The sequence below is a fragment of the Stegostoma tigrinum genome, chromosome 26 (assembly GCF_030684315.1).
Source record: "Stegostoma tigrinum isolate sSteTig4 chromosome 26, sSteTig4.hap1, whole genome shotgun sequence".
Taxonomy (NCBI): domain Eukaryota; kingdom Metazoa; phylum Chordata; class Chondrichthyes; order Orectolobiformes; family Stegostomatidae; genus Stegostoma; species Stegostoma tigrinum.
In genome coordinates this window covers 17,520,630-17,546,510 of record NC_081379.1, presented here as the reverse complement: position 1 = coordinate 17,546,510, position 25,881 = coordinate 17,520,630, and the positions used below count along the sequence as shown (strand labels likewise).

At 39.9% G+C, this 25,881-nt stretch overlaps 2 protein-coding genes across 7 annotated transcripts in view; both read right to left on the bottom strand.

The window, feature by feature from the left end:
- The window catches only part of ttc28 (tetratricopeptide repeat domain 28), a 705,429-nt gene extending 691,512 nt beyond the window's left edge, over positions 1-13,917 (bottom strand). For all 4 annotated transcript variants that reach the window (XM_048556329.2, XM_048556332.2, XM_048556331.2 and 1 more), the window contains exon 1: positions 13,701-13,917. In XM_048556329.2, the coding sequence (XP_048412286.1) occupies positions 13,701-13,727 (27 nt within the window). In that variant the 5' untranslated portion in view covers positions 13,728-13,917. The remainder of the gene's footprint in view (positions 1-13,700) is intronic.
- A 4,908-nt stretch (positions 13,918-18,825) lies between these two features.
- Positions 18,826-25,881, bottom strand: part of tfip11 (tuftelin interacting protein 11) — a 31,383-nt gene continuing 24,327 nt past the window's right edge. For all 3 annotated transcript variants that reach the window (XM_048556156.2, XM_048556157.2, XM_048556158.2), the window contains 3 exons: positions 23,005-23,147; positions 22,548-22,713; positions 18,826-20,561 (listed from right to left, as the gene is read on the bottom strand). In XM_048556156.2, the coding sequence (XP_048412113.1) occupies positions 20,206-20,561; positions 22,548-22,713; positions 23,005-23,147 (665 nt within the window). In that variant the 3' untranslated portion in view covers positions 18,826-20,205. The remainder of the gene's footprint in view (positions 20,562-22,547; positions 22,714-23,004; positions 23,148-25,881) is intronic.

The following is a 25,881-nucleotide window of genomic DNA, read 5'->3' as shown; positions in this document are numbered from 1 at the left end:
AAACATAACGAGGGTGGATGGACCACAGAATACTGAAAACATGCTAAAAACTGTTTATTTTAAGAAAAAGGATTCTGAAGTACAGGTTAGGGGGCAACAAAATGCAACATTTATGAGAAAGAATGAAGAACGGGGATAAACTGAAGAACCTCCAATCTTGATAATAAGTTTAGCAAGAGAAATGGAAAATGACAACTGGCAGGAACGACTCACTGCAAGCAGCATGAAGTTGGGGAAATATTTGAAAATGAACAAAGATCCCCAATCAGTGCTGAGACAGAGAGACAGGAGCAGAACTAGCTGCCTTAATAAGACAATTAGCATTCAGTGCAAGCAACCGACTTGTTCAGAGATCAAGGATTTACCAGATTTAGATGAGTGAGGGTATTGTATTCATAAATGGAGTGCTTGGCACAAGTGAATATCAGCTGTATCTGTACTGGGCAAGCTGTGATTTCAGCTGTTTTATCCTGCCATTCTAGCTTACATTTCTACTAATGGTATCTTGAAAGACAGAACTTATCAGGTGGATCAGATTTTAATTATTTTCCCTATAGCCTCGTTTTGCTCATTTTCTGATAGAACATTTCAAACGAAAACTGTACTCCGGTGATAAATCATGCAGCCATTTATAATGGATTCAGGTCAATGCACAAACCAGGGGCTAGATGCAAACAACACTGAACTGTATGGTCACTGTTGCTGTGAATTTTCCCCTTTTGCTCCTTTCATACTTTAATATGGTATGCCACAAGTTCCTGCTTCTCAACATGTTGAAATCAACACTTAGTGTTAAGCACTCGGCTCAGAAAGGTGGAGTGAGTAGTTTAGAGGAGATCTGAAAAAAAAACCTTTTCCTTGCAGAGGATGGTAGATAAAGGGAACATGCTGCCCTAGAGGATGGAGGAGGTAAATACACCTGCAACATTTAAGAAGCATCAGAATTAGAACTTAAAATGCCAGGATATAGTAGGCTATGGACCAAGTGCAGATAAGTGGGATTAATGAAGTTTGCTGTTTAATTGATCAGCATAGACATGGCACTAAGTCTCAAACCCATTGCTTTCCAGGACATCCTTCCCTTGGATCCATGGAGAATGTATAGATTTTTGAAACCATCACTACTTTGCCTAGTTTTTTTTCTTTCCAGCCTTGGTGGTCTTCTGGCTGCACAATGCCTCTTGGCTCGTCTCCCAAATTAAGATTGCTGACATTTGCCAAACCAAGCAGGAGAGGCGCATTGGCTGAATGTCTGGAATACAGTTTCAAAATCATGAAACATGTTGCATTCAGATATGGAAGACAATCGTAGGACAGCAATATAAAATTGGAAAAGTTTAAAAGTCACAGAAAGTAGAGAAAAAAACAAGTAATTTGATCCCACAACTTCACACAATAAACACAAGTAATGAATTAATTCACTCTATCTAAATTGGATCAAAAGGACTTGATTGTAGCACCTCACTGCTTATATGACTCCAATCACCATTTCAGTTTGCTCTATAAAGCCCTTCAATCTTTGGCAAAGAAACAAGCCTTAAATTTACTGTTAGATAGTATGAACCCATGTCACTTTGTCCAACTATCACAATTCAACTCGAAGCAAATTCTTGACTTTTATCTTTCTTATACCAGTTACTACTTAAAGCATTTGGTAGTCTTAATCTACCACATTTCAAAACTAGGAGCAGAAATAGTCCATTCAGTTGATCAAGCTTGCTACACCATTCAATAGGACCAAGGGCTGATCTAGTTGTGTTTCAAATTTCATATTCCCAACTATTCCAGAATACCAGAAACAAACTTTGTTACTCTTCATTGAACTCCCTCTGGTGTCTCAGTACCAGACTTGTAAACAGATTAATGGTATAGTCTGATCATGGTCTTTTACAGCCTGTGCACACACCCTTTGGACTTTCCACGCTCGGATTGATTAGTTCTGAACTATTTGCTCAACTGCTGCTCCATAGAGATTGGACATGTTAGACATAGAGTCTGCAGAGACCCAGAGATCTTTTAATTGTGTCCTAAACTATTCCTATGTCAGTTCGCTATGCCTGATTTTTCTTCGATTGTGCAACATTGTCAACTGTCCACATTTGATACAGTCAGCACTCTTGAAACCTATCCAAGTCCTCACTCTCAGGCTAAAGTGGAATAAATCAGGCCATTGATACTTCAGTAATATCCCTTACCTCTATCTCACCATTACTTTTTAGTTCCCAATTCTGTCGAGTTTTAAGCCAAAGTGATTGAATGTGGTCATTTGCCACTTTCTTAGAAAATGAGAAACACATTTCTGCAGGTTTGTCCAAACACTTAAATGAAACAACAAGGCTGAAGGTGGAACTAAGACAGGGCTTAAAGTGGAAGAATCACAGAGATGGGAGGACAAGAAAGCCAGTATTACCTAGGCTGGGGACACGGGGACTTTTCATTACAGATTGGATATATGAAGAAAGTGAATGAAGAGGCAAGAAAGAGCCAATGCATGAACTGAAGTAAAGTTTTGGGGTAGGGTTGGTGAAGCAGACATGTCAACATTTACTGAGGAACAGGTAAGGGAGAAAAGGGGCATTAGTGACAGAGAGAAGAGTGCAACATAGATTTCAACACCGTGTGGGTACAGGACTTTAACAGTCTTAACTTGAAGTTGGGAATAGAAAGCATACACAAACACAGAGACTGAAAAAGACAAAGTGCCTCTTCGATTGATAAGCTGGAGGAGTTAAAGTGCTTCCATGGGCGGACTGTGGTTTCAGGAAAGGATGACTGTTCATTAGTTTTTTAAGAAATAATTGTCAGGCTTTAGCTGTTCGGTAATTCTAAATGGTTGTTATTACTGATATAGTTAAAAAAATTAAAATACCTTCAAACCGAACAAAAGGTTCAGATTATTAGCAATAATTCATTTCTAATGTAAAAGCAACAACATTTTGTATGCTGTTACAACAGAGGAAACATTAAATGTAGACTAGTGTATTTTAAACTCTGGTCTTTGTTGATGAGATCCTTCATGGACAAAAATGTTGTTTTTCCCCAAAAAGGAAGAAACATGGATCAAAAATGACTGCAAGAGACACCTGACCACAACTAACAACAAACTTCATGAGATCCATGTTGAATTAACAAAACTGTCTACATGAAACCAGGCAATTGATTTAGCGTCAAGAAGTGTTTATCCTGTTTCATTTACACATGATAATTTCACAAATTGGAAGATGAAAAGCTTGCCTACCACTTAAATCAGCTTGGAAGGACAATGGAGCTAGACTTTGGAAGACACACTGAAATATACTTCAACAGTTGCTTTTGAGCAGCTGAGCAGACATGAGAAAAAGTGAGTTTGTGACCACAACAACTGGAACTCTCTCGCTTTTACTGCCCAGTGAAAAAGAAAATTGGGAAAACAACAATTCATTGAAAATGCAAACATACCTACAGCCTGCTACAGCTGAGAATACAAGTCAAACATTAAATAATGATCTTCGGTAGGAAATCTAATACCTAAAGGACTCTAAGGACTTACATCATGTGGTCTTTGATCTTTCAATCTGTCCCAAACACATACCTTATTACCATGTTGCATTTGATATCACATTTTTATTACTTTCCATGGAGTTGGTAAATAATAAAATTCCTCCATCATTCAAGTAAACCTTGGTAACTGGTCCCGTCCTTATATAACTGCATTATTTGACATATGACATAGCTGCACACTAAAAGAAATAAAAAATACCTATTGAACATGATGAAGAACGAGTTAAAAAGGTCAATCCACCATCCTCACTTGGTCATAACAAAGGTAACACATAACCCAAGGTGTGGACCCTTGCAAGTCATCTTCCCACCAAAAGTAACCTTTAAGCCTTTAACCATTTAATCTCTACTACCTTTCAATACCTCCACATAAGATTTTCTTTGTATATTGATGTATCTTTGAAGAAATTTTGGATATACTCCAGTGTCCAAAAATCACGGCTTTCCTTTGGCAGCGAAATGTGTCAGCATTTTGAAGCTATTGTTTAGCATTCCCTATTCTCCAGATAAGTGTGTATTCACAGACAATGTTTTATGTTTGTTGATGCTAAATTTCTTCAGCTATTATTCCAATCAGTTACATATTTTGTGGTTCCACAGCCACCTCCTGCGAATCAACCGTTCAGCCTCATCTACAAATATGATCGAATTCCACTGCGTCTGTAAGCAAGTCATTTATTTATATTACAGATTATACAATTGATTTCTGCTATCCCAGCGATCCTTGGTCAGGCACAAGTCCACTAACAAATACCAGCTGCTTTCTACCCTTCAAGGGACAGACAGTTTGTGGTCATTAAGAGTCTGTAATAAGAACTCAGCAATATTCACATGCAAGATGTTGGCATTTGAAGTATCCAGCCAAATGCATATCAATGTGGTAGTTAGCTAGTGAAAGAAGGCAGCTCCACATCAATGTCATGTCCTTGGCTCATCACGAAGCCTGAACAACAGTTGCAGCGTGAGCCACAGTAGTGTCCTTTTGTGTACTTGTCAAGGTCATTGGGCTCATAACTAAGATCTTTTCAGAGATAGCAGGTATATAGCTTTAACACAGAGAACTACATCACATGGAAAACTAAACCTCATTATAAACATACACTGGAAACGCTTCTCAAAATTAAACCTTATCTAGCTGTAGTTAACCCTGTCAGACTCATTGGCATTGCAGGATTACAATAGCTGGAGGCTGGCAGCTACAATCTGTCTCCCAGACATGCAAAAGACTTCATACATGCTACATATCAGTGCCTGCAATTCTCTGCATTACAAAGAATGCATCCTGTGCCCAAGAACGAACATGGTTCAAAGAACTTCATCTCAAATGCCACAAGAAATGGTCTCTGCCTGACAGTGTTAAAATTTAAAACATTGGATAGGTATTTAGAAAACAGATTGCTGGGCCAAAACATGTACAGCTGCAACTTGTGAAGAACAAAAACTAGAGGAAAAAAAACAGGAGTCATCAACAAAAACAGAAAAAGGGCAAAAATTAAATATCTAGTTTGCATTTAAAGAAAGAGCAAAGAAATCTTGATGTCTCTGAAACTTTATAAACTGGGGTTTTACTGCCATTTTCCTGCCACATTAAGCAGGGAATAAATTCTAGTTAATTAGTCAAAATGACATTAGCAGAAGCCGAATACCATTCTTTAGCTAGCGCAGTTCCAGCATTTATTTTTTCAATTGGTTTAATAAAGTGTATTCTTCAATTAGAACAGCACCACAGGATGTCCTTCTACTTAATTACCATGGAAACACAGAAGCTTTCAACGATCCAGGAGTCATTTACTATTTTCTAATAAAAACATAATTTCTACTTTTGGGAAGTGGGGGGCGCAGTGTTGCAATCTCTACCTTTTCTCTCTCCTGTTGTCTCTTCCACCTCCCCTAACTCCAGCGCCTCACCTCCCCCCTGCATTCCCAGTCCTCTTGGCTTCTTTCCATCTCCCTTTCCCTGTAATAAACTTGTCATGAAGTATCACATCACACTCCTTTTCACTCAAATCCAGATTATTTCAATACTTTCTCACTTGCTCTGATTTGCTGACCATTTGCAAGTTGTGCTACTTTAATTGCTTGTCACTTGGGAAGTGAACTGGAAGAAAACTAACATCGGCACAATTTAAAACAATCACTCCAGCGATGACCCTTGTTAATTTTATTTCTCACAATATCAATGTTAAAGGGCATACAGGCAAATAGCACCTTGAGCATTGCAGCAATACGAAAGATGATATGTAACCAGTCACTTAGTGAATGAATTGTTCTGTCAATTAACCTCACACCAGGTTACAGATCCTCAAAGTCAGGAGTGATATCAAAGTTGCAGGAGAGTAAAGCAAGTTTTCAGGCAATATATATGGTGAGTGAGAAAGTAACTTCACCAATGTTAGTTTAAAAATAACAACAGACTGGAATTACAATGTTCTTAAGCATCTACGTCAAATTTCACATACCAGCTGCAATAACGCCTTCAGTACAATCTTGTTCAGATTACCTGCATCCTAAGTCAAACTTAATGGGTACAGCAGAGATAATACAGAAATTTAGAAATGGCTGATTGAAAAAGATTCATGACAATTGTGACCACAGCTTTTGACTTGCCAGCAGGCAGGTCTGTCCCCGCGCAGTCAGAATTCCAAATTTCAGTCATACTGATGTAAGGAAGGTGGTTATACCGTATTCGCAAAAAGCTGAGCTTCACCAGTACATTTGATGTACTGATGGACCTTCTGGCACCTCAGCCTTACAAGTTCATATCCTAGTTTTCAAATCTCTCCACACCGCAGTCTTCCCCATCTCAACAACCTCCTCCAGGCCTACAATCCTCCAAGACAAGTAAACTCCTCCAATTCTAACCATGTATGCAAACCCAATTTTAAGCACCCCACTGCTGGAGACTGTATTGCTAGCTAGCTAGATAAAAGGATCCGGAGCTCCTTCCATTAAGTTTCATGTTTCTCTCCAAGTTGTCCTTTAAAACCTATTCTCTTTGAGCAAGCTTTTGGACCCATTTAGCAATTTCCCATTTTATGGACTTTCATCAAAAGTTATTTGATAAGATTTCTGTCAAGTGTACTGGAACATTTTAATGAATGAAAAGCACTAAGTGAATGGAAGTTGTTATGACCTGCCCTTGATTTTGAGCAGAGACAAAGAGCTGGTGCAAGACAAACTGGAAGTAGGGTCAAGTCTTATACTCAGGAAAAGAATAACACATTCACAGTTTATAATAATGCAGTAATTTAGTAGCAAACTATTTATCCAATTCTGAGGGTAAAGGACAGACATGTCAGTCCAGGCTCATGGGTGATTATAGGAAGTAATCCTGCAAGCATGTACAATGGTGTAGGGAAAGAGCAGAGGAACATGAAGACCTAAAAGAATTGGACATTACGAGTTGGTTGACTGCGTAGAATGAAAATCAGGAGGCAATGGAGGAAACTGTAGAAATCAGATCATGACTGATCAGTGTTACCTGCAAGCCAAAGAGAAAGGCAGGGACCAATAAGAGAAAATCATGAGGAGCAACTGGGCAGTTTATTTTTTCATCCTTTACTGGCTATCTTTTTTCTTCCTTTCCTCTCTGTGAATATTGTCTTCTAAGTGGAGTATGATTCCATGGACACCCCACTGCTTACCTTAACCAAATCATTACTGTCCAAGCACAAAGATGGAAAAAGACCATTAACAGGCTCTTTCATCACTGGGACAAGTTTTGGTTTGGGTTGTTTTTTTTGGGGGGGGGGCGGAAGTTGGCAGTGGCGGTGGGGGGGGGGGGGCGGGGGGGGGAAAGAGATGTTCAGGGGAAGGAAGACATTTGACTAAATGGCAATATATATGTCACTCCAGCACAGAATAGTGCTCAGGTAATCTGAGGTAATGGGAACTGCAGATGCTGGAGAATTCCAAGATAATAAAATGTGAAGCTGGATGAACACAGCAGGCCAAGCAGCATCTCAGGAGCACAAAAGCTGACGTTTCGGGCCTAGACCCTTCATCAGAGAGGGGGATGGGGAGAGGGAACTGGAATAAATAGGGAGAGAGGGGGAGGCGGACCGAAGATGGAGAGTAAAGAAGATAGGTGGAGAGAGTATAGTGGGGAGGTAGGGAGGGGATAGGTCAGTCCAGGGAAGACGGACAGGTCAAGGAGGTGGGATGAGGTTAGTAGGTAGCTGGGGGTGCGGCTTGGGGTGGGAGGAAGGGATGGGTGAGAGGAAGAACCGGTTAGGGAGGCAGAGACAGGTTGGACTGGTTTTGGGATGCAGTGGGTGGGGGGGAAGAGCTGGGCTGGTTGTGTGGTGCAGTGGGGGGAGGGCGCAATAAACATCTGCACCTCCCAGTCGCAAACCATTTCCACTCCCCCTCACATTCTCTAGATGACATGTCCATCATGGGCCTCCTGCAGTGCCACAATGATGCCACCCGAAGGTTGCAGGAACAGCAACTCATATTCCGCCTGGGAACCCTGCAGCCTAATGGTATCAATGTGGACTTCACCAGCTTCAAAATCTCCCCTTCCCCCACTGCATCCCAAAACCAGCCCAGTTCGTCCCCTCCCCCCACTGCACCACACAACCAGCCCAGCTCTTCCCCCCCACCCACTGCATCCCAAAACCAGTCCAACCTGTCTCTGCCTCCCTAACCGGTTCTTCCTCTCACCCATCCCTTCCTCCCACACCAAGCCGCACCCCCAGCTACCTACTAACCTCATCCCACCTCCTTGACCTGTCCGTCTTCCCTGGACTGACCTATCCCCTCCCTACCTCCCCACCTATACTCTCTCCACCTATCTTCTTTTCTCTCCATCTTCGGTCCGCCTCCCCCTCTCTCCCTATTTATTCCAGCTCCCTCTCCCCATCCCCCTCTCTGATGAAGGGTCTAGGCCCGAAACGTCAGCTTTTGTGCTCCTGAGATGCTGCTTGGCCTGCTGTGTTCATCCAGCCTCACATTTTATTATCTTGGAATTGCTCAGGTAATCTGACTGGTTTTCCCTTTAAACCGAAAGGTACTGAGGCATGTCATTACACTCTTATGACAATCCTGGCTAATGTTAACAAATTTGCCACCGCTTGGACAGTCTTTATGCCACTGCTGCTTATTCAATATACATGAATCTGACCCAGCTGGGTTGCAGTTCTTTCAGCAAAATGATTGATGGTGGATCGGGGTGCACTTAGAAGATTCAAAATGTTTGTAAACTTCAAAGTACAACAATGGATTTGCCTGGGAATAGCATGTGGCCTCTCAAGCACAAGGACCAGTGTTATAGCCAGAGTTTAAAAATCAGACAGAAGCCAGATCTGGTTTTCATCTTAATTACAGATCTTCTAGCTCCAAAGACAACAATCACAAACAGCAACAATTACAGGTCCTTGAAGTGGAACAATATTATAAATTAAGGAATCACCAAGCGCAAGATCAATACAGAGCTGCCCAAGGACATGAAGCAACCCATTGCAATACACTGTCAGCACAACATCTCTGCCAACAGTGAAAACTAAAATTAATGAGAGAAAAATATTCAGTTCAAAACAGAGTCGAGAGTTTTCAGATTAGAAAACTGGAATCCCCTTCTTGTTCAACTGATAACCTTTCACATAAAATTGCCAAACAACAAAGGATTTGAAAGTATCATTGCACGTGCAGTGTCTTCCCTATAAACAGCAAAGAAATGGCACCCTTTAACATTTCATCTGCCAAGACAGGTCAATACTGTGTTAAAAGAAATATACACTCATTTAAATCCCACCCACCAATGATTCCTTTCCTGCTTCCCAATTTTGTTCCAAATCAAAACGTGAGAAAGTGCAACAAAGTGAAAGTCAATCGCAGACCACCCAGAACAGTTAAAACATAGGGCATCTTCACTCAGTTAACTGTGAAATTAACTCCAAACACATGGAATAAATTGAATTCCAGAAAGTATAGACCATCAAAAAAGCATTAGTGGTAAAGCCTGATTGCACAGTTTTCACGTACAGTTTTTGAGTATTTTCAGTTGAAATTGTGCTGTTCACAGGGCACAGGATGCCTGCAGTGGTTGCCCACATAAGAAGTCACTACATTTCAAAAAGCAGTTCATTATGAAGTACTTTGATGTGATAAGATGCTATATAAATCCCAGTAAAACCATAAAGTCAAAAATTCTAGCACTATACTTTTCTTCCGTATCATTTCTCCTTGACTGTAAAAAGGACAAAATTTGAACTTTGACTCAAAGGGGTCAGGAGAGAGTGTCTATAGTGAGTGACACCCAAGGCCATCAGATTTCTGATGATCTCATCTGCCGTTGACATTACCTCCAATAAAAATGGTAAAAAGATTCAATCAATCAAAACTAATCACTGACCACCATCTGCAAAGTACAAGTGGCAAACAAATGCCCTTCAAATCTCAAGGGGAATGGAATGTGTTCTGATGACTAAAGCAGCACAGCAGCAATATAACCTTAACTGTTTCACCTACAAATGGAAGTTTCTCATTTGTAGATAGAGCGAATACTACAAAAAAAGGCACAAAAACATTCCATTCAGCCAAAAATAAGCAAGCAGTAATAACATCACAAGTTTAACATCCATCAGGGAATGATCCATTTGTGTTTACTGCAAAAACTGAAAATTAGCTGGGAAGTTGAAATAAAAGTGCCTTAAATTGGGCACAAAAGATTTCGTTTAATTTGTTTAGAGTGAGAGAACTGAGGGCTATGCCAGCATTTATTACTGTTTTGTGCAGTTCTATTATTAATAATTTGAATGAAATACTAGCGAATGCCAATGGTGAGGTCATCTGAAACCCTTGGTGTGTAGAACAGTCTTTCTTCTCATGTATACAATATGTATCGCAAACAATATACTCAACCACCAAATTTCAGTTTGCACAAGTTTTTAAACTACTCAGGTTAAGAAGGTCACTTTGCAGTGTGCTCACACTGAGTTATGAGGTAACAGGAGTAATTTCCATCATCAAAGCCTGACATGGCAGGTTCCAGACTGCATTCATGAGCTGATTATCATCAGAGACCAGATGTTGTGCCCAAGCTCTGTCAAGGCATTCTGATGACATTGAAGGAATGGAATGAATTTAAAGAAAGCAAAGAAGGTGACTTCCAGTGAAGCTCAGCACAAGCTGGGAGAACAGCACCTCATTTTCCAATTGGCGAACCCTACAGTCTTCTGAATTCAATACCAACTTCAACAATTTTAGGGCTTGAGGCATTTTCTCCTATGTCCTTACCCCAACCCCCACACACCAGGCCTTGATATTGCATGGTCTCCTACAACACAGAACTAATTGTTAGCCAATAGTCCCCACTAATAGCCATTCATTCTCCTAAGCTAATCATTATCCACTTCTTTGTCTGTCCAACTGTAATTGTCTCTCTTTGGGCTCTATATCCACGTATCATTTATTCCTAAGCCCCTTCCTCCACATCATTATCTGCTTAAAAACCAAAAGAAAATCACTTCTGAAGAAGGGTCGCTTGGCCCAAAACATTAACTCTACTTTTTCTCCACAGATACTGCCAGACCTTCGGAGCTTTTCCAGCAATTTCTGATTGTGTGGGTGTCCTTTATTTTGTTATGCTCCTGCAGACAATGCAAAGCAGTCAGCAGTTGGTGCACCTTATAAACTTAATCTGGAGAGTACATGTTGTGTTGTAATGCATTCAGGTGAAATTCTTGTTGGTCACAAGTTTATCACTGGTGTAGGAGCAGCTTGAATTAAGGACAATTGTATTTGTTTAATTACATTTGGTGAAAACTTTATCAGTGCCCAGATACTAAATAATTTTCCCAAAAAGCAATGTCAAACAAATTCTGAATTGGGTTTCAAGGAATCTCAGTGCACAATGAAACTATGCCCATCAGTGTAGTCAAACAATTTGGCTGACCTGTAAGCAGTCAGAAACACAACCACAGCAAGTGATAGCAGTCATTCAGGGGTCCTGCATGCAAAAATCAAACTGTACTGTTTCTGACGGAGGATCATCAATCTGAAACATTTATTTTGTTTCTCTCCACAGATGCCGTCTGACCTCCTAAATGTTTCCAGTTATTTCTTATTTTGGTTTTCCAGCATTGACAGTATTTTGCTTTTGTACTATAAAAGAGGTGGGGGGAATTTGAGAATCAAAGTTGTGACCCGATACTTTTTAAAAAAAAAACACAATGTATGAATCCAGCCTTTAAATAGATTACATGCCTCATCTGCTTAGACACTAATTCCAACTAATGCAAAGATTTATTTTTCCAAGATTCTCAACATCTGGGCAAGAGGAGGGTTTTATGTAAAACACATGATAGCCAAGTTATTTCCTGTAATCTTGTGGTGATTGCATTTTTTATTGGTAATTTTGCCCCTTCCAGCTAAATGATCCCTATTTTTCTGTCTACCCAGTCTCAATGTAGAGGGCTGTGGACAGCCACTAACCTATCCCTGGAGCTGAACCAGTGGATGGACATCCCTAGGTTGTACAGTAATCCAATCTCCCCTATTGTTGCATGGCCTACAGTCAAAATTACATTCCAGCACAGTATAGCACAGCCCATCAACTGAACACTGCAAAGGTATCAGTGATAATTGGTACTGCAGATGCTGTAGAATCCAAGATAACAAAGTGTGCGGCTGGATGAACACAGCAGGCCAAGCAGCATCTCAGGAGCTCAAAAGCTGACGTTTCGGGCCTAGACCCTTCATCATTATACTGCAAAGGTATCATCCCACATTCACTCAGAGCACTCACTAGCCACAGGAACATAGCAACAGTAGATAGTTCAGCCCCTTGAGCATACTCTGTGATTCAGTTAGACCATGGCTGTTCATCCATCAATACGCCACTTTCTCATGGTATCCCCCTATCCCTTGATGTCAACAGTATCCAACAATCTCTGTCCTAAATCTGTTCAACGGTTCAGCTTAATGGCCCTCTGGGGTACAGAGTTCCAAAAATTCTCCACCTTCTGAGTGAGGGAGTTCCTCCTTATAGAACATTACAGCACAGTGCAGGCCCTTATCTCAGTCCTATTCATCTCAGCCCTTATTGCGAGGCTATCCTAGGCTTATTTGACAGAGATAATATGTCATGTACATCCATCTTGTAAGAATTTCTAGGTTTCATTGAGATTCCCTCTACACACAAAATAATTCCTACCCAACATCTTAATCCTCAAAATAAAAATACCATCAGGGGTTAGCTACATAGGTAAACACCCTCACCACTGCCACCATACAAATAAATAAACATGAACTAAAATCATTTCATTTCCAAAGAAGATGGACTTTAAGATGTGTGAGGACCAGATGATGATTTCAATAAACCTCGAATCTTAAGCACAGCAAACAGGCAAGTAAGGCCTTTACACTGGTTAATCATCCAGCCCTGTTGTTCTTGTTTCTTCGCTCACTGGTTTGTAACAACAAAGCCAGTCCCGAGGCAGGGAGAATTTACGTCTGGAAAGTGTAAGGGTGGTGAGCGTGGTAACGGCAGTTATTGGCGGTGAAGGTGGATTCGAAATGAGAGGTTTTGATTTGTTTTATTTGTCCCTTCTCTCTCCCCTCTCGAAAGCGAACAACATTCCTGACTTCAAAAGTAAGGAACCGTTAGAATGTTGCTCAAGCTGCCAAAAAGTTTCTTCTCTGGAAACACAGGATGGGGTTCGGCGGGGGGGTGGGGGAGCTGTACGTATAAATAGCGAACGGGGCTCCCCAGGTCCAGACTGGGGGTAAAACTAATCCCTTCAGGAGCTGAATAAATTGGGGATCGTTAGATGGCGATGGCAGGAACTCCGCTTCCAATGTGCACAGGCCCAATACTCCCAGATCGGGGGGGGGGGGGGGGGGGACACTGGTCTATAACTGCAATCTCTCTGTGCTTTAGAGATTAACCGGAGATTAAATGCGCCCTCAGATGCGGTTTATTGTAGTTTAAATCTCACGGGACAAAAAAATTATTGCGGGGGGGGGGTTGGAGAGAAATACACTAATAACTTTAAAAAGTTAAACTCGGGACAAAGTTTCACCGCCCCACCCCTCTTGTCAGCTTTTTTCTTGTGATTCAAAAGGAGGGAGGTAGCAAGAAAAAAAGGGGAAAGAAAGTTGAAACAATAATTAGTGAAGCTGTTTGGGGGGGGGGGGGTGCGGGTATTGCTGCTCACCTTCTCTCTCTTGCTGCCTGCTTCCATGGTGCTGCTGCTGGGGACTCACTGGCCGGTCCCAACACCAGCGAATATCCCCATCCAGCCGCACAAAAGCTTCTCCAATGCAGCCGGCCTCCCGGCTCCCCGGATTCTAGCTCCGTTTATTAAAAGTTCGCCATGTTGTTCCACATACTTTTCCCCCCCCCCTCCTTTGGCACTCGGATCCTTCCTCTCTTCTGGAGTTCTGCGAATATAACGGATATGGCTGCGTGATCCCGAGTTACAGGCGCTCAGCACCGCCAGACTGGAGCCCGACTCTCCCCCCCCACCCACCCCCTCCTCCTCAGCTACCACATCCTAATTCAATCAGCCCCGCGTTCATCCAGCGCCCAGAACTGCCTTCACTGTCCCACTAATCACCGCCACCCCCACCAGAAGCAGCTACAGCCTCAATCAAACACCCACATCTGTCCAGTCCCAGTAATTCCGCACGAAAAACATTCCCAAACACCCCACAACCAACTTCCATTTTCCTACCAAACCTACCCCCATACACTGAAACTCACAAATGCTCCCTTTCAGCCAGCACTGCTCTGCTGTACTGCAATCCCTCCAGAGATTGTCAGAACCATCTAAATACTCCAGTCAAATAACACACACTCACCTCCCCTAAACCTCCCATGTACAGCCACAACTTCCTAAATACTCCAAACACCAACGTGTGTAGCTCCCACAGTCAGAACACCAAATACCCACATTGATGCCAACAATCTGTTAAACCCTTCCAACTACAGCCAGAGCCCCCATTCCAACAAACTGACTCCAAACACTGCCCCCCCAATCATCCCTCAAACTCCTATGATCCTTCAAGATGCAGCCATAACCCTTAATAGAAAACCCCATCCACCAAACACCCCATATGCCATTCACATCCCTATAAAATTCCTCAACTGGACCCTGAATTTATATGAAATAAGCATGGGCCTCCTCAAATCCATCCTCTTGTCCCAGCCTCCACAAACACTACAACACCAGTGACTGAGTTAAGTTCCACTGTATCACAGCTTGCATTTCACATGCCCCACCAGAAACGCCACCCACTTCAAAATACTGACATTCCTTTTAGGGTAAATTTACACGTCAGTAGCACTGGTGCAAAATGTGCTTCTTGTCAACGTTAGAGTTGTACTCTGAATTTGGGGCCAGGTACAGTGAGGAACTGTCTATTTTTGAAACACTACTGTTGTATTCCAAACATTCCCGCTCCATCCAAGAGTCCCTCTTTGTTGCCAAGTTGCTCCAAGAACCCATGCAAAATGTTGCTGCAACTTCCTGAGACCCAATGCAAACGATAATGCACTACCCCAAGACACCTGTAAATGATTAGACAATCCCCGAAGAACCCTCTGCGAAGGATGACACACTCCAGAGACCCCTGTAAACAATCACATTCTCCAAAACCTTTAAAAATGGTAACAAGTCAAGGACCCATGACAAGTGGTGGCAAACTCCCTCACAGACCCCCTGTATTCTCCCAAGATGCCTTGCAAACGGTCACACGTTGAGACCTCCTGCAAATATTCACATACTGATCAGAAATGCCTACAGTGGTGGTACAGTCCCTGAGATCCCTTACCAATGTACACACTGGTGTAATCTGAAAGAAATAATCAGCAAACAAAAGGAACCTTACAATAACCTAAAAAGCTTATTACCTGCATACAGCACACAAGTAATTTCCAATTTCAAAAGGACAACCTGGATGTTTGGGACATCTAAATTGAATTGAATTAGCTTCATTGTCACGTACTCAAATGGAGTACAGTGAAAAGTTTATAAGTCCCCACTTACAATCCATTTCAGGTACAACAGTACATAGACACAATCTGCAGAAATCTTCTAAGGTCCCTAGACCTCCATTTTAAAACCTGTGCTATGGAATGTTGCAGCCCAAACCTCATGAGCTGCACTGTTTCATCAAACCCCATTAACACCCATTGTAAACTCTAATTCCCAATGATTCCCAAACTCACCAACAAACCCAGATATAGCAATTTAGTTTTAACCAAAAATTGAAGTTTTATTTAAAAAGTCCCATTTATTCTGAGTTGCAGTACCATGTGTTACTGGTTTCCTATGTAGAGGAACCCTTTACTACAGCTGATTTTCATCCCAGATCCTATTTTAAAATTCATTACATTTGTATTATAGTCAGTGTATATTATCCTCCGTCATGCATAATCCATCTTTTTATTTAATTTACTCGTAGAATGTGCGCATCAGCATCTAGGCCAGCAGTTATTACCCATCCCTAATTGCCCAGAAGGCAGTTAAGAGTCAACTGCATTGCTGTGGGTCTGGAGTCACATGTATGCCAGACCAGGTAAGGGTGGCAGTTTCTTTCCCTAAAGGACCAGCTTAGTGAACCAGATGGGTTTTTCTGTCAACCGACATTGGTTTCATGGTCATCATTGACTCTGAATTCAACTTCCACCATCTGCCATGGTAGGATTTGAATCCAGGTTCTCTGAACATTACCTGGATCTGTGGATTAACAGTGATAATACCACTAAGCTAGTGCCTCCCCTTCTGGACACTTAATTTAGTCAGGTAATAGTCATCCCTGTATAAAGAATCTATGCATTATTGCCAAGGGCAAAAAAAAAAGTTGTATAAATGTTGCACCCTTCCAGTTGCTACACAATTTGATGCATCTTTTGCAGGATTGTATTGTCTTGCTCCTCTCAGTCTGTTATACATGTGACTAAACAGTACAACATTTCAAGTATTTTGAAGTCTAAAGAATGTCTAAGGAAAGAGATCCCAGAGAGCTTGAGATTAATGAAAGCAAAGAGGTTTAGAGCACAAGACTGAAAGGGAAAGCAGAGAATTTCAAACAACCACAAAGACAAAGCACACTGAATGGAAACAGAAAATTTTAGTATGGAAGGGATTCCAGGCTTCTGGTAAAAAAAATCCAACTACTGGATATTTAAGGCCCTTGCATTCAATCATCAAGCCCTAATAAATTAAATTTTTCAATAGCTATTTGGAATTTTAGAAGAAATATGAAGTCTTTCTTACATTTACCAAAGGAAATTTCAACTGAATGGAGAGAGAAATGATAAATGCTTATGAGCCTATTGATTTTTTTTAGCATGGATTAACAACATGTTTTTTCACAAGCTTCCAGATAAAAGCCCAGTTTCTAGAGGGTGAATGGCAAAGTAGGGTACAGTGATAAAGAGTGTTCAAGAGGATTAATGTAGAACATCACAGGAAAAAAAATCAAAAGGAATTGATAATCAAAGATCAAAAAACTTCTGTTTGAAAAAGTTTGACATGAAGGTTATCTAGTAGCCTGTTGCACAAATATACAAAAACATCACACACATGGATTCGAGAATTTCCTGGCTGCAATCTATTAGAAAAAAGTTAGTTTTCTTACCAGATTTTTTTGCCACTCTATGACACTTAAACTTCAGAACGTCAGTCAAATTCAGCATCCCCAACATATCCATTAGTATATGCATTGACTCACATCTCAAAAAATGTACTTAGGCTCTTCCTAGAAAGTTCCCACTGCAGTTAATTATTTCTGAGATGGATGGGCATCGATAGATGTTAGAATTATGCTGCAGTCATGTTATCCTTGGTTTCCATAACTGTCCTGAGAAGCATTTGGGACAAAATATAAGCAGGGACATTGTCAAAATGCTTCAAGTGGAATTACCAGTTAATATTAAGAGCAAAAGATTTATAAAATAAGTGTGAGATGCTTTCAAAAGATTTATATTCATACTTCAATTCCAATGCAGTAACTAAAGATAATTGGATAAAACACCTTGTTGTTAGCCTATGCATGAATAAACAATAAAATATCAGGGCTGAAATTTTATGAATGAAAGAAAGAAAGAAAGAAAATCTACCAAAGACAGCATGTACATTTTCAATGCCAACTTTGATCATTTGGAAACTGAAGTACAGTAATTTGTTCTGGAGAATTCAGAAACTAAAACAATATCAACCATTATGGAACTTTGAAATTAGTTCACTGACAAAAAATATAGCTAACAGCCTTGAACTTCTCAGACTGGACGTTTTATTTAAAAGTACTCAAGAAATAATTGCTTGGCAAGAACAACTTATTTTTATCATCCCAAAAGGTGAATAGTAAAGCCTATAACCAGTGTAAAAACTAGTTGACAGAGACAATGGCATGCTAATGTATTTAATATTTTCAAATGCATTTGGTAGTTTTGTTCCACAGCCCTCCTACTGTCAAAAAAGACCCACTTGTGAGCCAAAATAAAGCATTGAGGGTTTTATTTATTGGACATTACCCAGATTATGGACAGGTAAAAGTACTTTTTAGGAAGCTAAAGTAAGCTTTAAAAAAATGGTTTCAGCACAAGAAAAGTATCTGGCATTACTAAACCAGAGAGAAGTGCCTGGTGCAAAAACACAAAATTGTAACTAAAGATTCACATTTCCTGTATTCAGAACCTCCGTATTACATCACTGTTTTTAAGCAGCAAAACAGCTGTCATAACAGGGGTCCACAACTGCATCACCAAAACAATACATACCAAAAAGGGAAGAGGTGTGTGTTGGTTAAACTAAATATGCAAGTACCGAATATTCTGACCAAATAAAACTCATATTCCTGGACTCATGTAAACTTTCTCTGTTATGGAATCTCATTCCGTATTTCTAGTTTCCATGTTCTTGACATGTAGTTTAAATTACATCTCTGTTAGAATTGATAACTCTGGAAAGTTTCTCCTCTAAATGTTCCTCAATATGCAACATTCTAAACTTTCCTCATGTTTAAAACAGGACATGTTGCATAGAGCTCCCATGGAGAATTTGATACATAACAGCCTCCCATCAGCTATATGGCACACTTCAGAAACTGTGCAGGAAAATGACTCTGCATATATATTACACAGTTGCTCGGCATAGGATCTCCTGAAATAAGAACAGAAACTGTTGGAGTTATTGAGGTTAATTGGCAACTGAAAGCAGCAAAAGATGTCTTCCACAAGTATACTTTCCCCAGAACATGCATTCATTTGTCTGTCTTCATAGTTTTAAAAAGGTTCAAAAAATAAAGGAGGGAGAACTCCACTCATAGAACAGGTTTAGGATTTAAAAGATCTACATACTGTTTAATAGAAAATTATTCGATGACAGTGTCAGAAAGACAATGAAAGGACATTAAAATGAATGTGCAAATAGTCAAATGCACAGACAGAAGAAAAATTTACAAACACACAAGGCTGGTAAAAACAAAAATATCAATAAAAAATACAAACTATACATTATCACACCCTATCATTCATTCTTTCCCAAGAACCGTGAACCACCGGAAATCAACTGTGGCAAGCTTTTTTCTGGAAGATTCCTATTGCCTGTAAAAACCATGCACATTGTCAGAGGATGGTTAAAAATTTCAGTAGAGGTTTAAAATACATACATTGGGAACAACACATCACTTTGCTGCTAAAGTGTTGAATTTAGCCCTATTTTTGTTGGCTAGCTAATTGTAAGTAAGTATTTAAACATTAATTGCAATTGTTGTTGAAAGTTTATAGATTGCCAGCTATATGTAAATCACTTGCTGCTCACCTCGGGGAAAGACATTTTATCTAGGTTAGAAAGTGGAAATTCATTGGAATATACGCTGTGACCAGGATAGACTGAAGGCTCTATAATTGATCCTAGCCATCTGTGGGGTAAGAAGATTCTGATGGCAGTGGAATGCAGCTTACACTGCTCACTTGGCTGGCACATTACTTTACCCTGATACAGGGCTAGTTGTTCTCTGTATAATGCTGGAAAGGACAACTGGAAATGGTGAGAGATAGACAATTCTAGTATCTATCTTGCAGTTGCTTGACATAACTATCCAGCTAATTGATTCCTGTCTCAAGTGTACATCCTAGGAGAGCAAATACAGAAAAGCAGAACAGGTTTATCCTCAAATAATAACAACAGATAGCAATGTTGTTGTAGTGAGCATGGTTACCAAAATTAGGACGGGATGGTCATGAGCGTATCGTGGTGCATGTTAATAGAATTCTTCACTCTATACCTCCAACAATAACAGACTGTGGCTGATTGATCCATAATCAGTTTCACATCTGATCATTTTATGGTGATTTAAATATTGACATTGAAATGGTTATGAAACCAGAATTCTTGGTTTATTGCTCATAAATAAAATACATTGAAATAAACAGGTGTTATATGTTTAAAAAATACACAGGGAACACTGTGAACCTCACAAAGAATCAAATGTCAGAATCAGTCATTCAGTAAGGATTTCATCTGAACACTAAGAACCAGACCAACCAAGTATGGTGAAGATTTCTTCACACTGCAAGTCTCTTCCCCAGTCATTACCAATCTTAAGCTTGAATAAACTGCTGGAAATCGTCTTGTATAAATTCGGTCACAGGAATGAAACAGTACAACAGCAAGGACAGAGAAGCAACTTGCTGCAGCTCCTGTTTACCTATTATTTAGCCATGTCAATGAGACTCTGAAGTGATGTTGGTACCCAGGTTTTCTCCCCCTGTACAAACACAACCCCTCGGTCAATATAAATAACTATCCGACCAAAGGTGTAGAGCTGTTTGCCCTCGTGGCGTTTACCCATCAAGGGCATGAAAACAATATTGTGCTCTTCGGCCTTTGCCTGGATCAAGTCCTTGAAGTTCATTGGTATGGAGGCAGAGCTGACCCCAATGCCACGGTGTGCCAGATTCTCTGCTTCACGGCGCTCCTGCATTGCCTCGTACTGAAAGTCCCTCCGGCGCTCTGTGTGCGTAAGGTAGGCAATGTTTTCCCGAGCTCCTGGCTGCATGTAACCACCTGTTTAAAAACCAAAGATGAAAATCTTAAATTCTAGATCCAGGGATGAACAAAATTGCCAATGGTGAAGATTTTACATAACTGGGCATGCCCATTCAATTAGGAAGTCACAGGATACAGGATGATTTTAAATTTCCATCCAGGGTTAACAACTTTGGAATAAGTAACTAGGAATTACATTGAAATGAACAGTGCAAGGAAACAGATTTGATATAGCGTGACTGAGCTCAGAGACTAACCAAATTTTACAAGCATGTTTTGCAAGGCCAAGAGACTTTTATAAACAAAATACAACTTGAATTCTACAAGCTATCCTTTAAACCAGGGAAAGGCAGTAATGTCTCCAACTGTACATTAGTCTGTAAATCTTAATGAAACACTGTTTCAATGACTAAACAAGGCAACTTTTCAAAACAAGTTTGAGGATAAAGAAGTGGAGCTGGCCATTGAAAAGTAAAAGATAACAAATTCAGTGCTGAACATGAAGTATGTGTGAAGGCTACAGTAGGCCTTGGAAAGTGGTAGTTTTTAACCCCACAGGTTAAACAAAGAACTTAGACACACCATTGGATGATTTGCACTAAGGACATCAATAGATCAATAAGTTCCTCATTATGTGAGTATTACATCACCTCTGAAAAGGTGCACAAGAAATGCAGCAAAAAGGATAATCTGGTCTGCAGAAAAGAATTACTTGGTCAGTGACCTTGAAGAATCTAAAATCAGCATTAAAATGATCACTCAGGTGATTTTCTCATTGCTATTGGGTAAAAGAATTTAAACCTGCAGGGCTCAGAAATGTAATCTTCCATCAGTACTAATAGATTCAAGACAAAATGTTTCAGCACAGCAGAAGGACTGAGCAGTATGGTGAAAAGGTTGACTGCACTAGTTCTATAGTCTTAGTAATTCATGTAAATCAATGTTATTTGTATGCACTGACAATCAATTCTTAATCTACCATCCCAAAATATTCACAGATATTGTGTCCTTCCCAACAGGAGACACGAGTGGATTAGAAGCCATTGTGGCAAATTCGTAGGCATTGAGGCCAAGAATAACACTGCCAGTATGATCTTAGCTGGGAGCAGCAGACTCTTCTCACAGCAAGGATAAAACCTTGTTTACATGGCTCAGCAGCTAACCAAGTATATCTACTGTTAATACCTTGATGTTATACTTTATATCTCTACATTAAAATTTTATATCTACAAACACTTCCTGTTACCATTTACCATTAAAAAATAATGTCTTTAATGGAAATATTCAACATAAACTTGTCATGCTGTAACTATATCCTTCTGCTGGATTGTGCAAAAAATAAAGGAGGAACGTGATCGGGAAGATGTTCCTGGATACAGGTAGGTTGCAGCTACAACATACAACTGTATTGAAGAGTGGGTAAGTAGCATTTTGAAAATTGTTTTCAACAGCACTGGGAGGGACAATGCAGGTATTGTAGTGGTGGCTTCTGTGCCTTTTGAGGAGCACAGTGCCTGTGGCAATAAGGTTGTGGTTTTACAAACATTGTACGGTGCTCCACATGAATGTAAGAAATTCCTCCAGGGAATCCCATCTTCTCATGAAGAAAACACAGGTTCTAAATTTGAACTGAGACTTCAAGTTTATTCAATGCTTTTTAAAAGTGTTAAGGATGCATTTTAAAAGAATCAAAAGGTTTAACCATAGATTTGTCAGGTCATATATCTTATGCTTGTTCATGGGATCTTGCTGAGCACAAATTTGCTGTTACGAAGTGCACTGGACGTTCCATCACTGTGACTTTGAATATTCTGTTGTACCCTTTTCAATGGAGTTCAAAATCCTTGCTCTTCCTTTCTGGAACTCTTTGCAACACACTGGTCATATTTTTCCCTTTTTCTTATCAGTCATCTTTATTTCTCTTCTTTTTCCTTCTCAAATACATGCTCTCGCTACCTTCATCTTTTAGACAACATCCAGGAGAAATAAAACTGAATTACGTACCAACTGTGGAGGTGACTGCCCGGTTCATAATGTCCAGGGCTTCGTTAAACTTCTCCTTGATTGTGGGGTGGGCCAATACCTGGTCAGAAAACATGGACTTCCATCCCAAATACCATTTAGTGACCTCTTCATAATTGGGACTGTTACTCAGCCAAGAACATAGCACCTAGACATGAAGGACAGGTAATTTGGGAACACAAAGGAGAATAAAGGACACACATTTTATAAATTAGGTACTTTGAGAATAAAGTTGAACACAAATCTACAAAATTATATAACAATATATTGCATAAACAGCTTCACGCTTCTACTCTAATAGATCAATCCTTTTTCTTCATTCAATCATCAGCAAACAATGAGCAGCACAACTACCTTGCTGCCAAATTTTGTAATCGCTGAGCCAGTGGTAAACAAAATTTTAACAGATGTTCAATTATTGCAAGGCTTGCAAACTCACCTGTAACCATTTTGGGAAAAAGTTTTTCTCAAGCAATCCTATGAGGCTGGAAGCTGAGATCATGTCCTCCCAGTCCATCACCCAATGGAATGTGTCCATGTGTTGTTGGTGAGGATTAATCACAAACTCTGTCAAACACATTCCTGCCATGGACAGAAACAAACACATTGGACTATGTTCTGAACAAGAGTTAGCAGCATCAAATTTTGCATTGGAGGCACTTATCTTCATAATCACCTTCTATTTTGGTAATGTGGATTACTTTTTTCAGGAACTATTGAAGATTAATAGCAAAATTGGATATTTAGATGAAATGACAGTTCTCTCTCACACACGCACGCACACAGTCCTGAACTAATAATCTAAAGACTTCTCAAATCCAAGTTTGAGAATTTAACTGAATTTCAATTGGATTAGCCAATAAAAAATTGGTATCAGTTTAAGTGCCCAAGTTTCTGTTCAATATCCAATTAGTTCACAGAAACCTTCAAAACATGATAGCCGTATTTGTTTTGGTCTATATGTGACAAGTCCTACAGAAAAGTAACAAAGTGAATGATTACTAAATGCCCTCTGCGTTTAATTAACAAGCCACTCAGTGGAATCAAAATTCTAAAAGACAGTCCACCCTTTCATTATCAAGGCAATAAGGCACTAGCAATAAACATTACACATAAACATAACCAATACTCACATCCCAGTAATGAACATTTTAAAATAAAATTATGTTTAAAATTTTTTTAAAAATTAATTAATTCAAGATAGAGTCTTACCAAAGGACTTCTAAAATATCAAGTAGTTACAAGGAATGTGGATGAGTGAGGATAGTTTATAGATCTGTGTTTTTTGTGACAAATTAAGACAGATGCGCGCAGATAGTTTCCAAAAGCAATATTTCTTCAACCCGACAGGAAACATGGGATCTTCAAATTAATTTGAGCAAAACAGAAATAGAGATTGCAGTCACTGGCAAGCAGGTCGGTAACCAGAGTACACAGCTTGAAGCTAATAGGCAAAACAGCCAGAGAGCAGATGAGTTTTTTTAAATGAAATGAGTGATTATGACCTTGACTGCAGTGGCTGAAAGTAAATGCAAAAGTAATTGGCAAAGGGAAACTGGATATCTAGCAACTTGTATTTATATAGGTCTTATGATTTAGTTAAAAGATCGCAAGACCTTCAAAGTAGCAGCTATCAAACACAGAGAGCTTTATGTAGCGATGTTTGATGGTTCGGTTGAAGACGATGATTTGAACAAATAATTTAAAGAAAGAGATAAAGGAAGGAGTTCCACAACTTAGCACCCAGCAACTGAAGTCATGTCTACCAATCTTAAAGAAATGCATAACAGACCAGGGTTGGAGAAGCACAGATATCTTGGCGAGTTGTCAGCTACTGTAGTTAAAGATATAAGGATGGGCAGGAATATGAAGGGCTTTGAAAACAACAATGCCAATTTTAAAATTGAAGCATTGCACATCAGCAGTTGATTCAGTCAGCATGCACAGGGTGGTATAGAAACAGACCTTGCTCCGAGTTAGGATACGGGCAGCAGAGTTTTGAAGAACCTCAAATTTATGTAGGGTGCGAGGTGGGAGATTGGCCAGGAGTGAATGATGCACCTCCACCTGAGGTCCTGAACTTTACAGGTGTTAGTTTTCAGCCGACTTGATTCACTCCACATGATACCATGAAAAGACTGAATGCAATGAACATTGCAAAAAGCTATAGGCCCTGACAATAATATTGACAAATTATACTTGAGAACAATCCACATGCTGGTCCAAACTGTTCCATTACAGGTGCAACACTGGTATCTACCGACAATGTGAAAAATTGTTCATGTATGCCGTGTCACAAAAAGTAAGACAAGTTCAACACTGCCAAGTACCTCCCTATCAGACTACTCTTGATCATCATCAAAGCAATGGAAAGTGGCATTTGCTCAATCATAACCTTACTGACACACAGTTTGGGTTCTGCCAGCAATTAGAAAGACTAAATATATTCTGTGCATTGTAAAAAGAATAATAAAATGAAAGCCATATTTAATTGTTTGGTCAGTCATCATTTAAACATTGCATGCAATTTTAGTTGTCTCATCCTGGCAAGGGTATACTGGCCTTATAGAAGTCCAGTGATTACTGGCTACAACCATATCTATGCTAAACTATCATGAGACTGGGCTAAACTGGTTTACCTGGAATTAAGGAACTTAAGGGTTCCTCTGACCAAAATGTTCGAAATATGAAGAAAACCAATTTGATATACATATCCTCTGGTAAGGGAATGCAGAACAAAATATCAACAATGTTAACAAGAAGTCAATCGCGAATCAAAACGACTAACTACTTTGCAAAAAAAGGACTGTGACAATTGGAACAAATGCTATCATTCAAAACTAATCAAAGGTAATTGAAGAGTTACATTTGTATACAAAAAAATTGGGCTAAATGGCCTTAATTTCTATTCACACTATATCCCTAAGTTAGGGCAAACAAAATCAATCGGTGTTCCCACTTAGCTCTCTCCCTAACAACATTTAATGATGAAGAGTCACTGGACTGGAAACATTAATTTGTTTTTCTCTCCACAGATGCTGCCAGACGTGCTGAGTTTCTCTAGCAATTTCTGCATTTGTTTCAGATCTCCAGCAGCTGCAGTTTAGTATTCTATTTACATTTGATGGTAAGTATATTGTTGCAGTTGTAGGGACAGGACTGAGAATAAGTTAGTTGCGATATTCCCTTTTAATCAATTAATCTGCTAGAACTTGATTTGGACTCCACATGAACACCATTAAACTTGACTCGAGCTGAAGGCCAATCAGCTCCTGTGGAATTTTACAGTACCAAGCACTTGACAGAAGTGAAATAA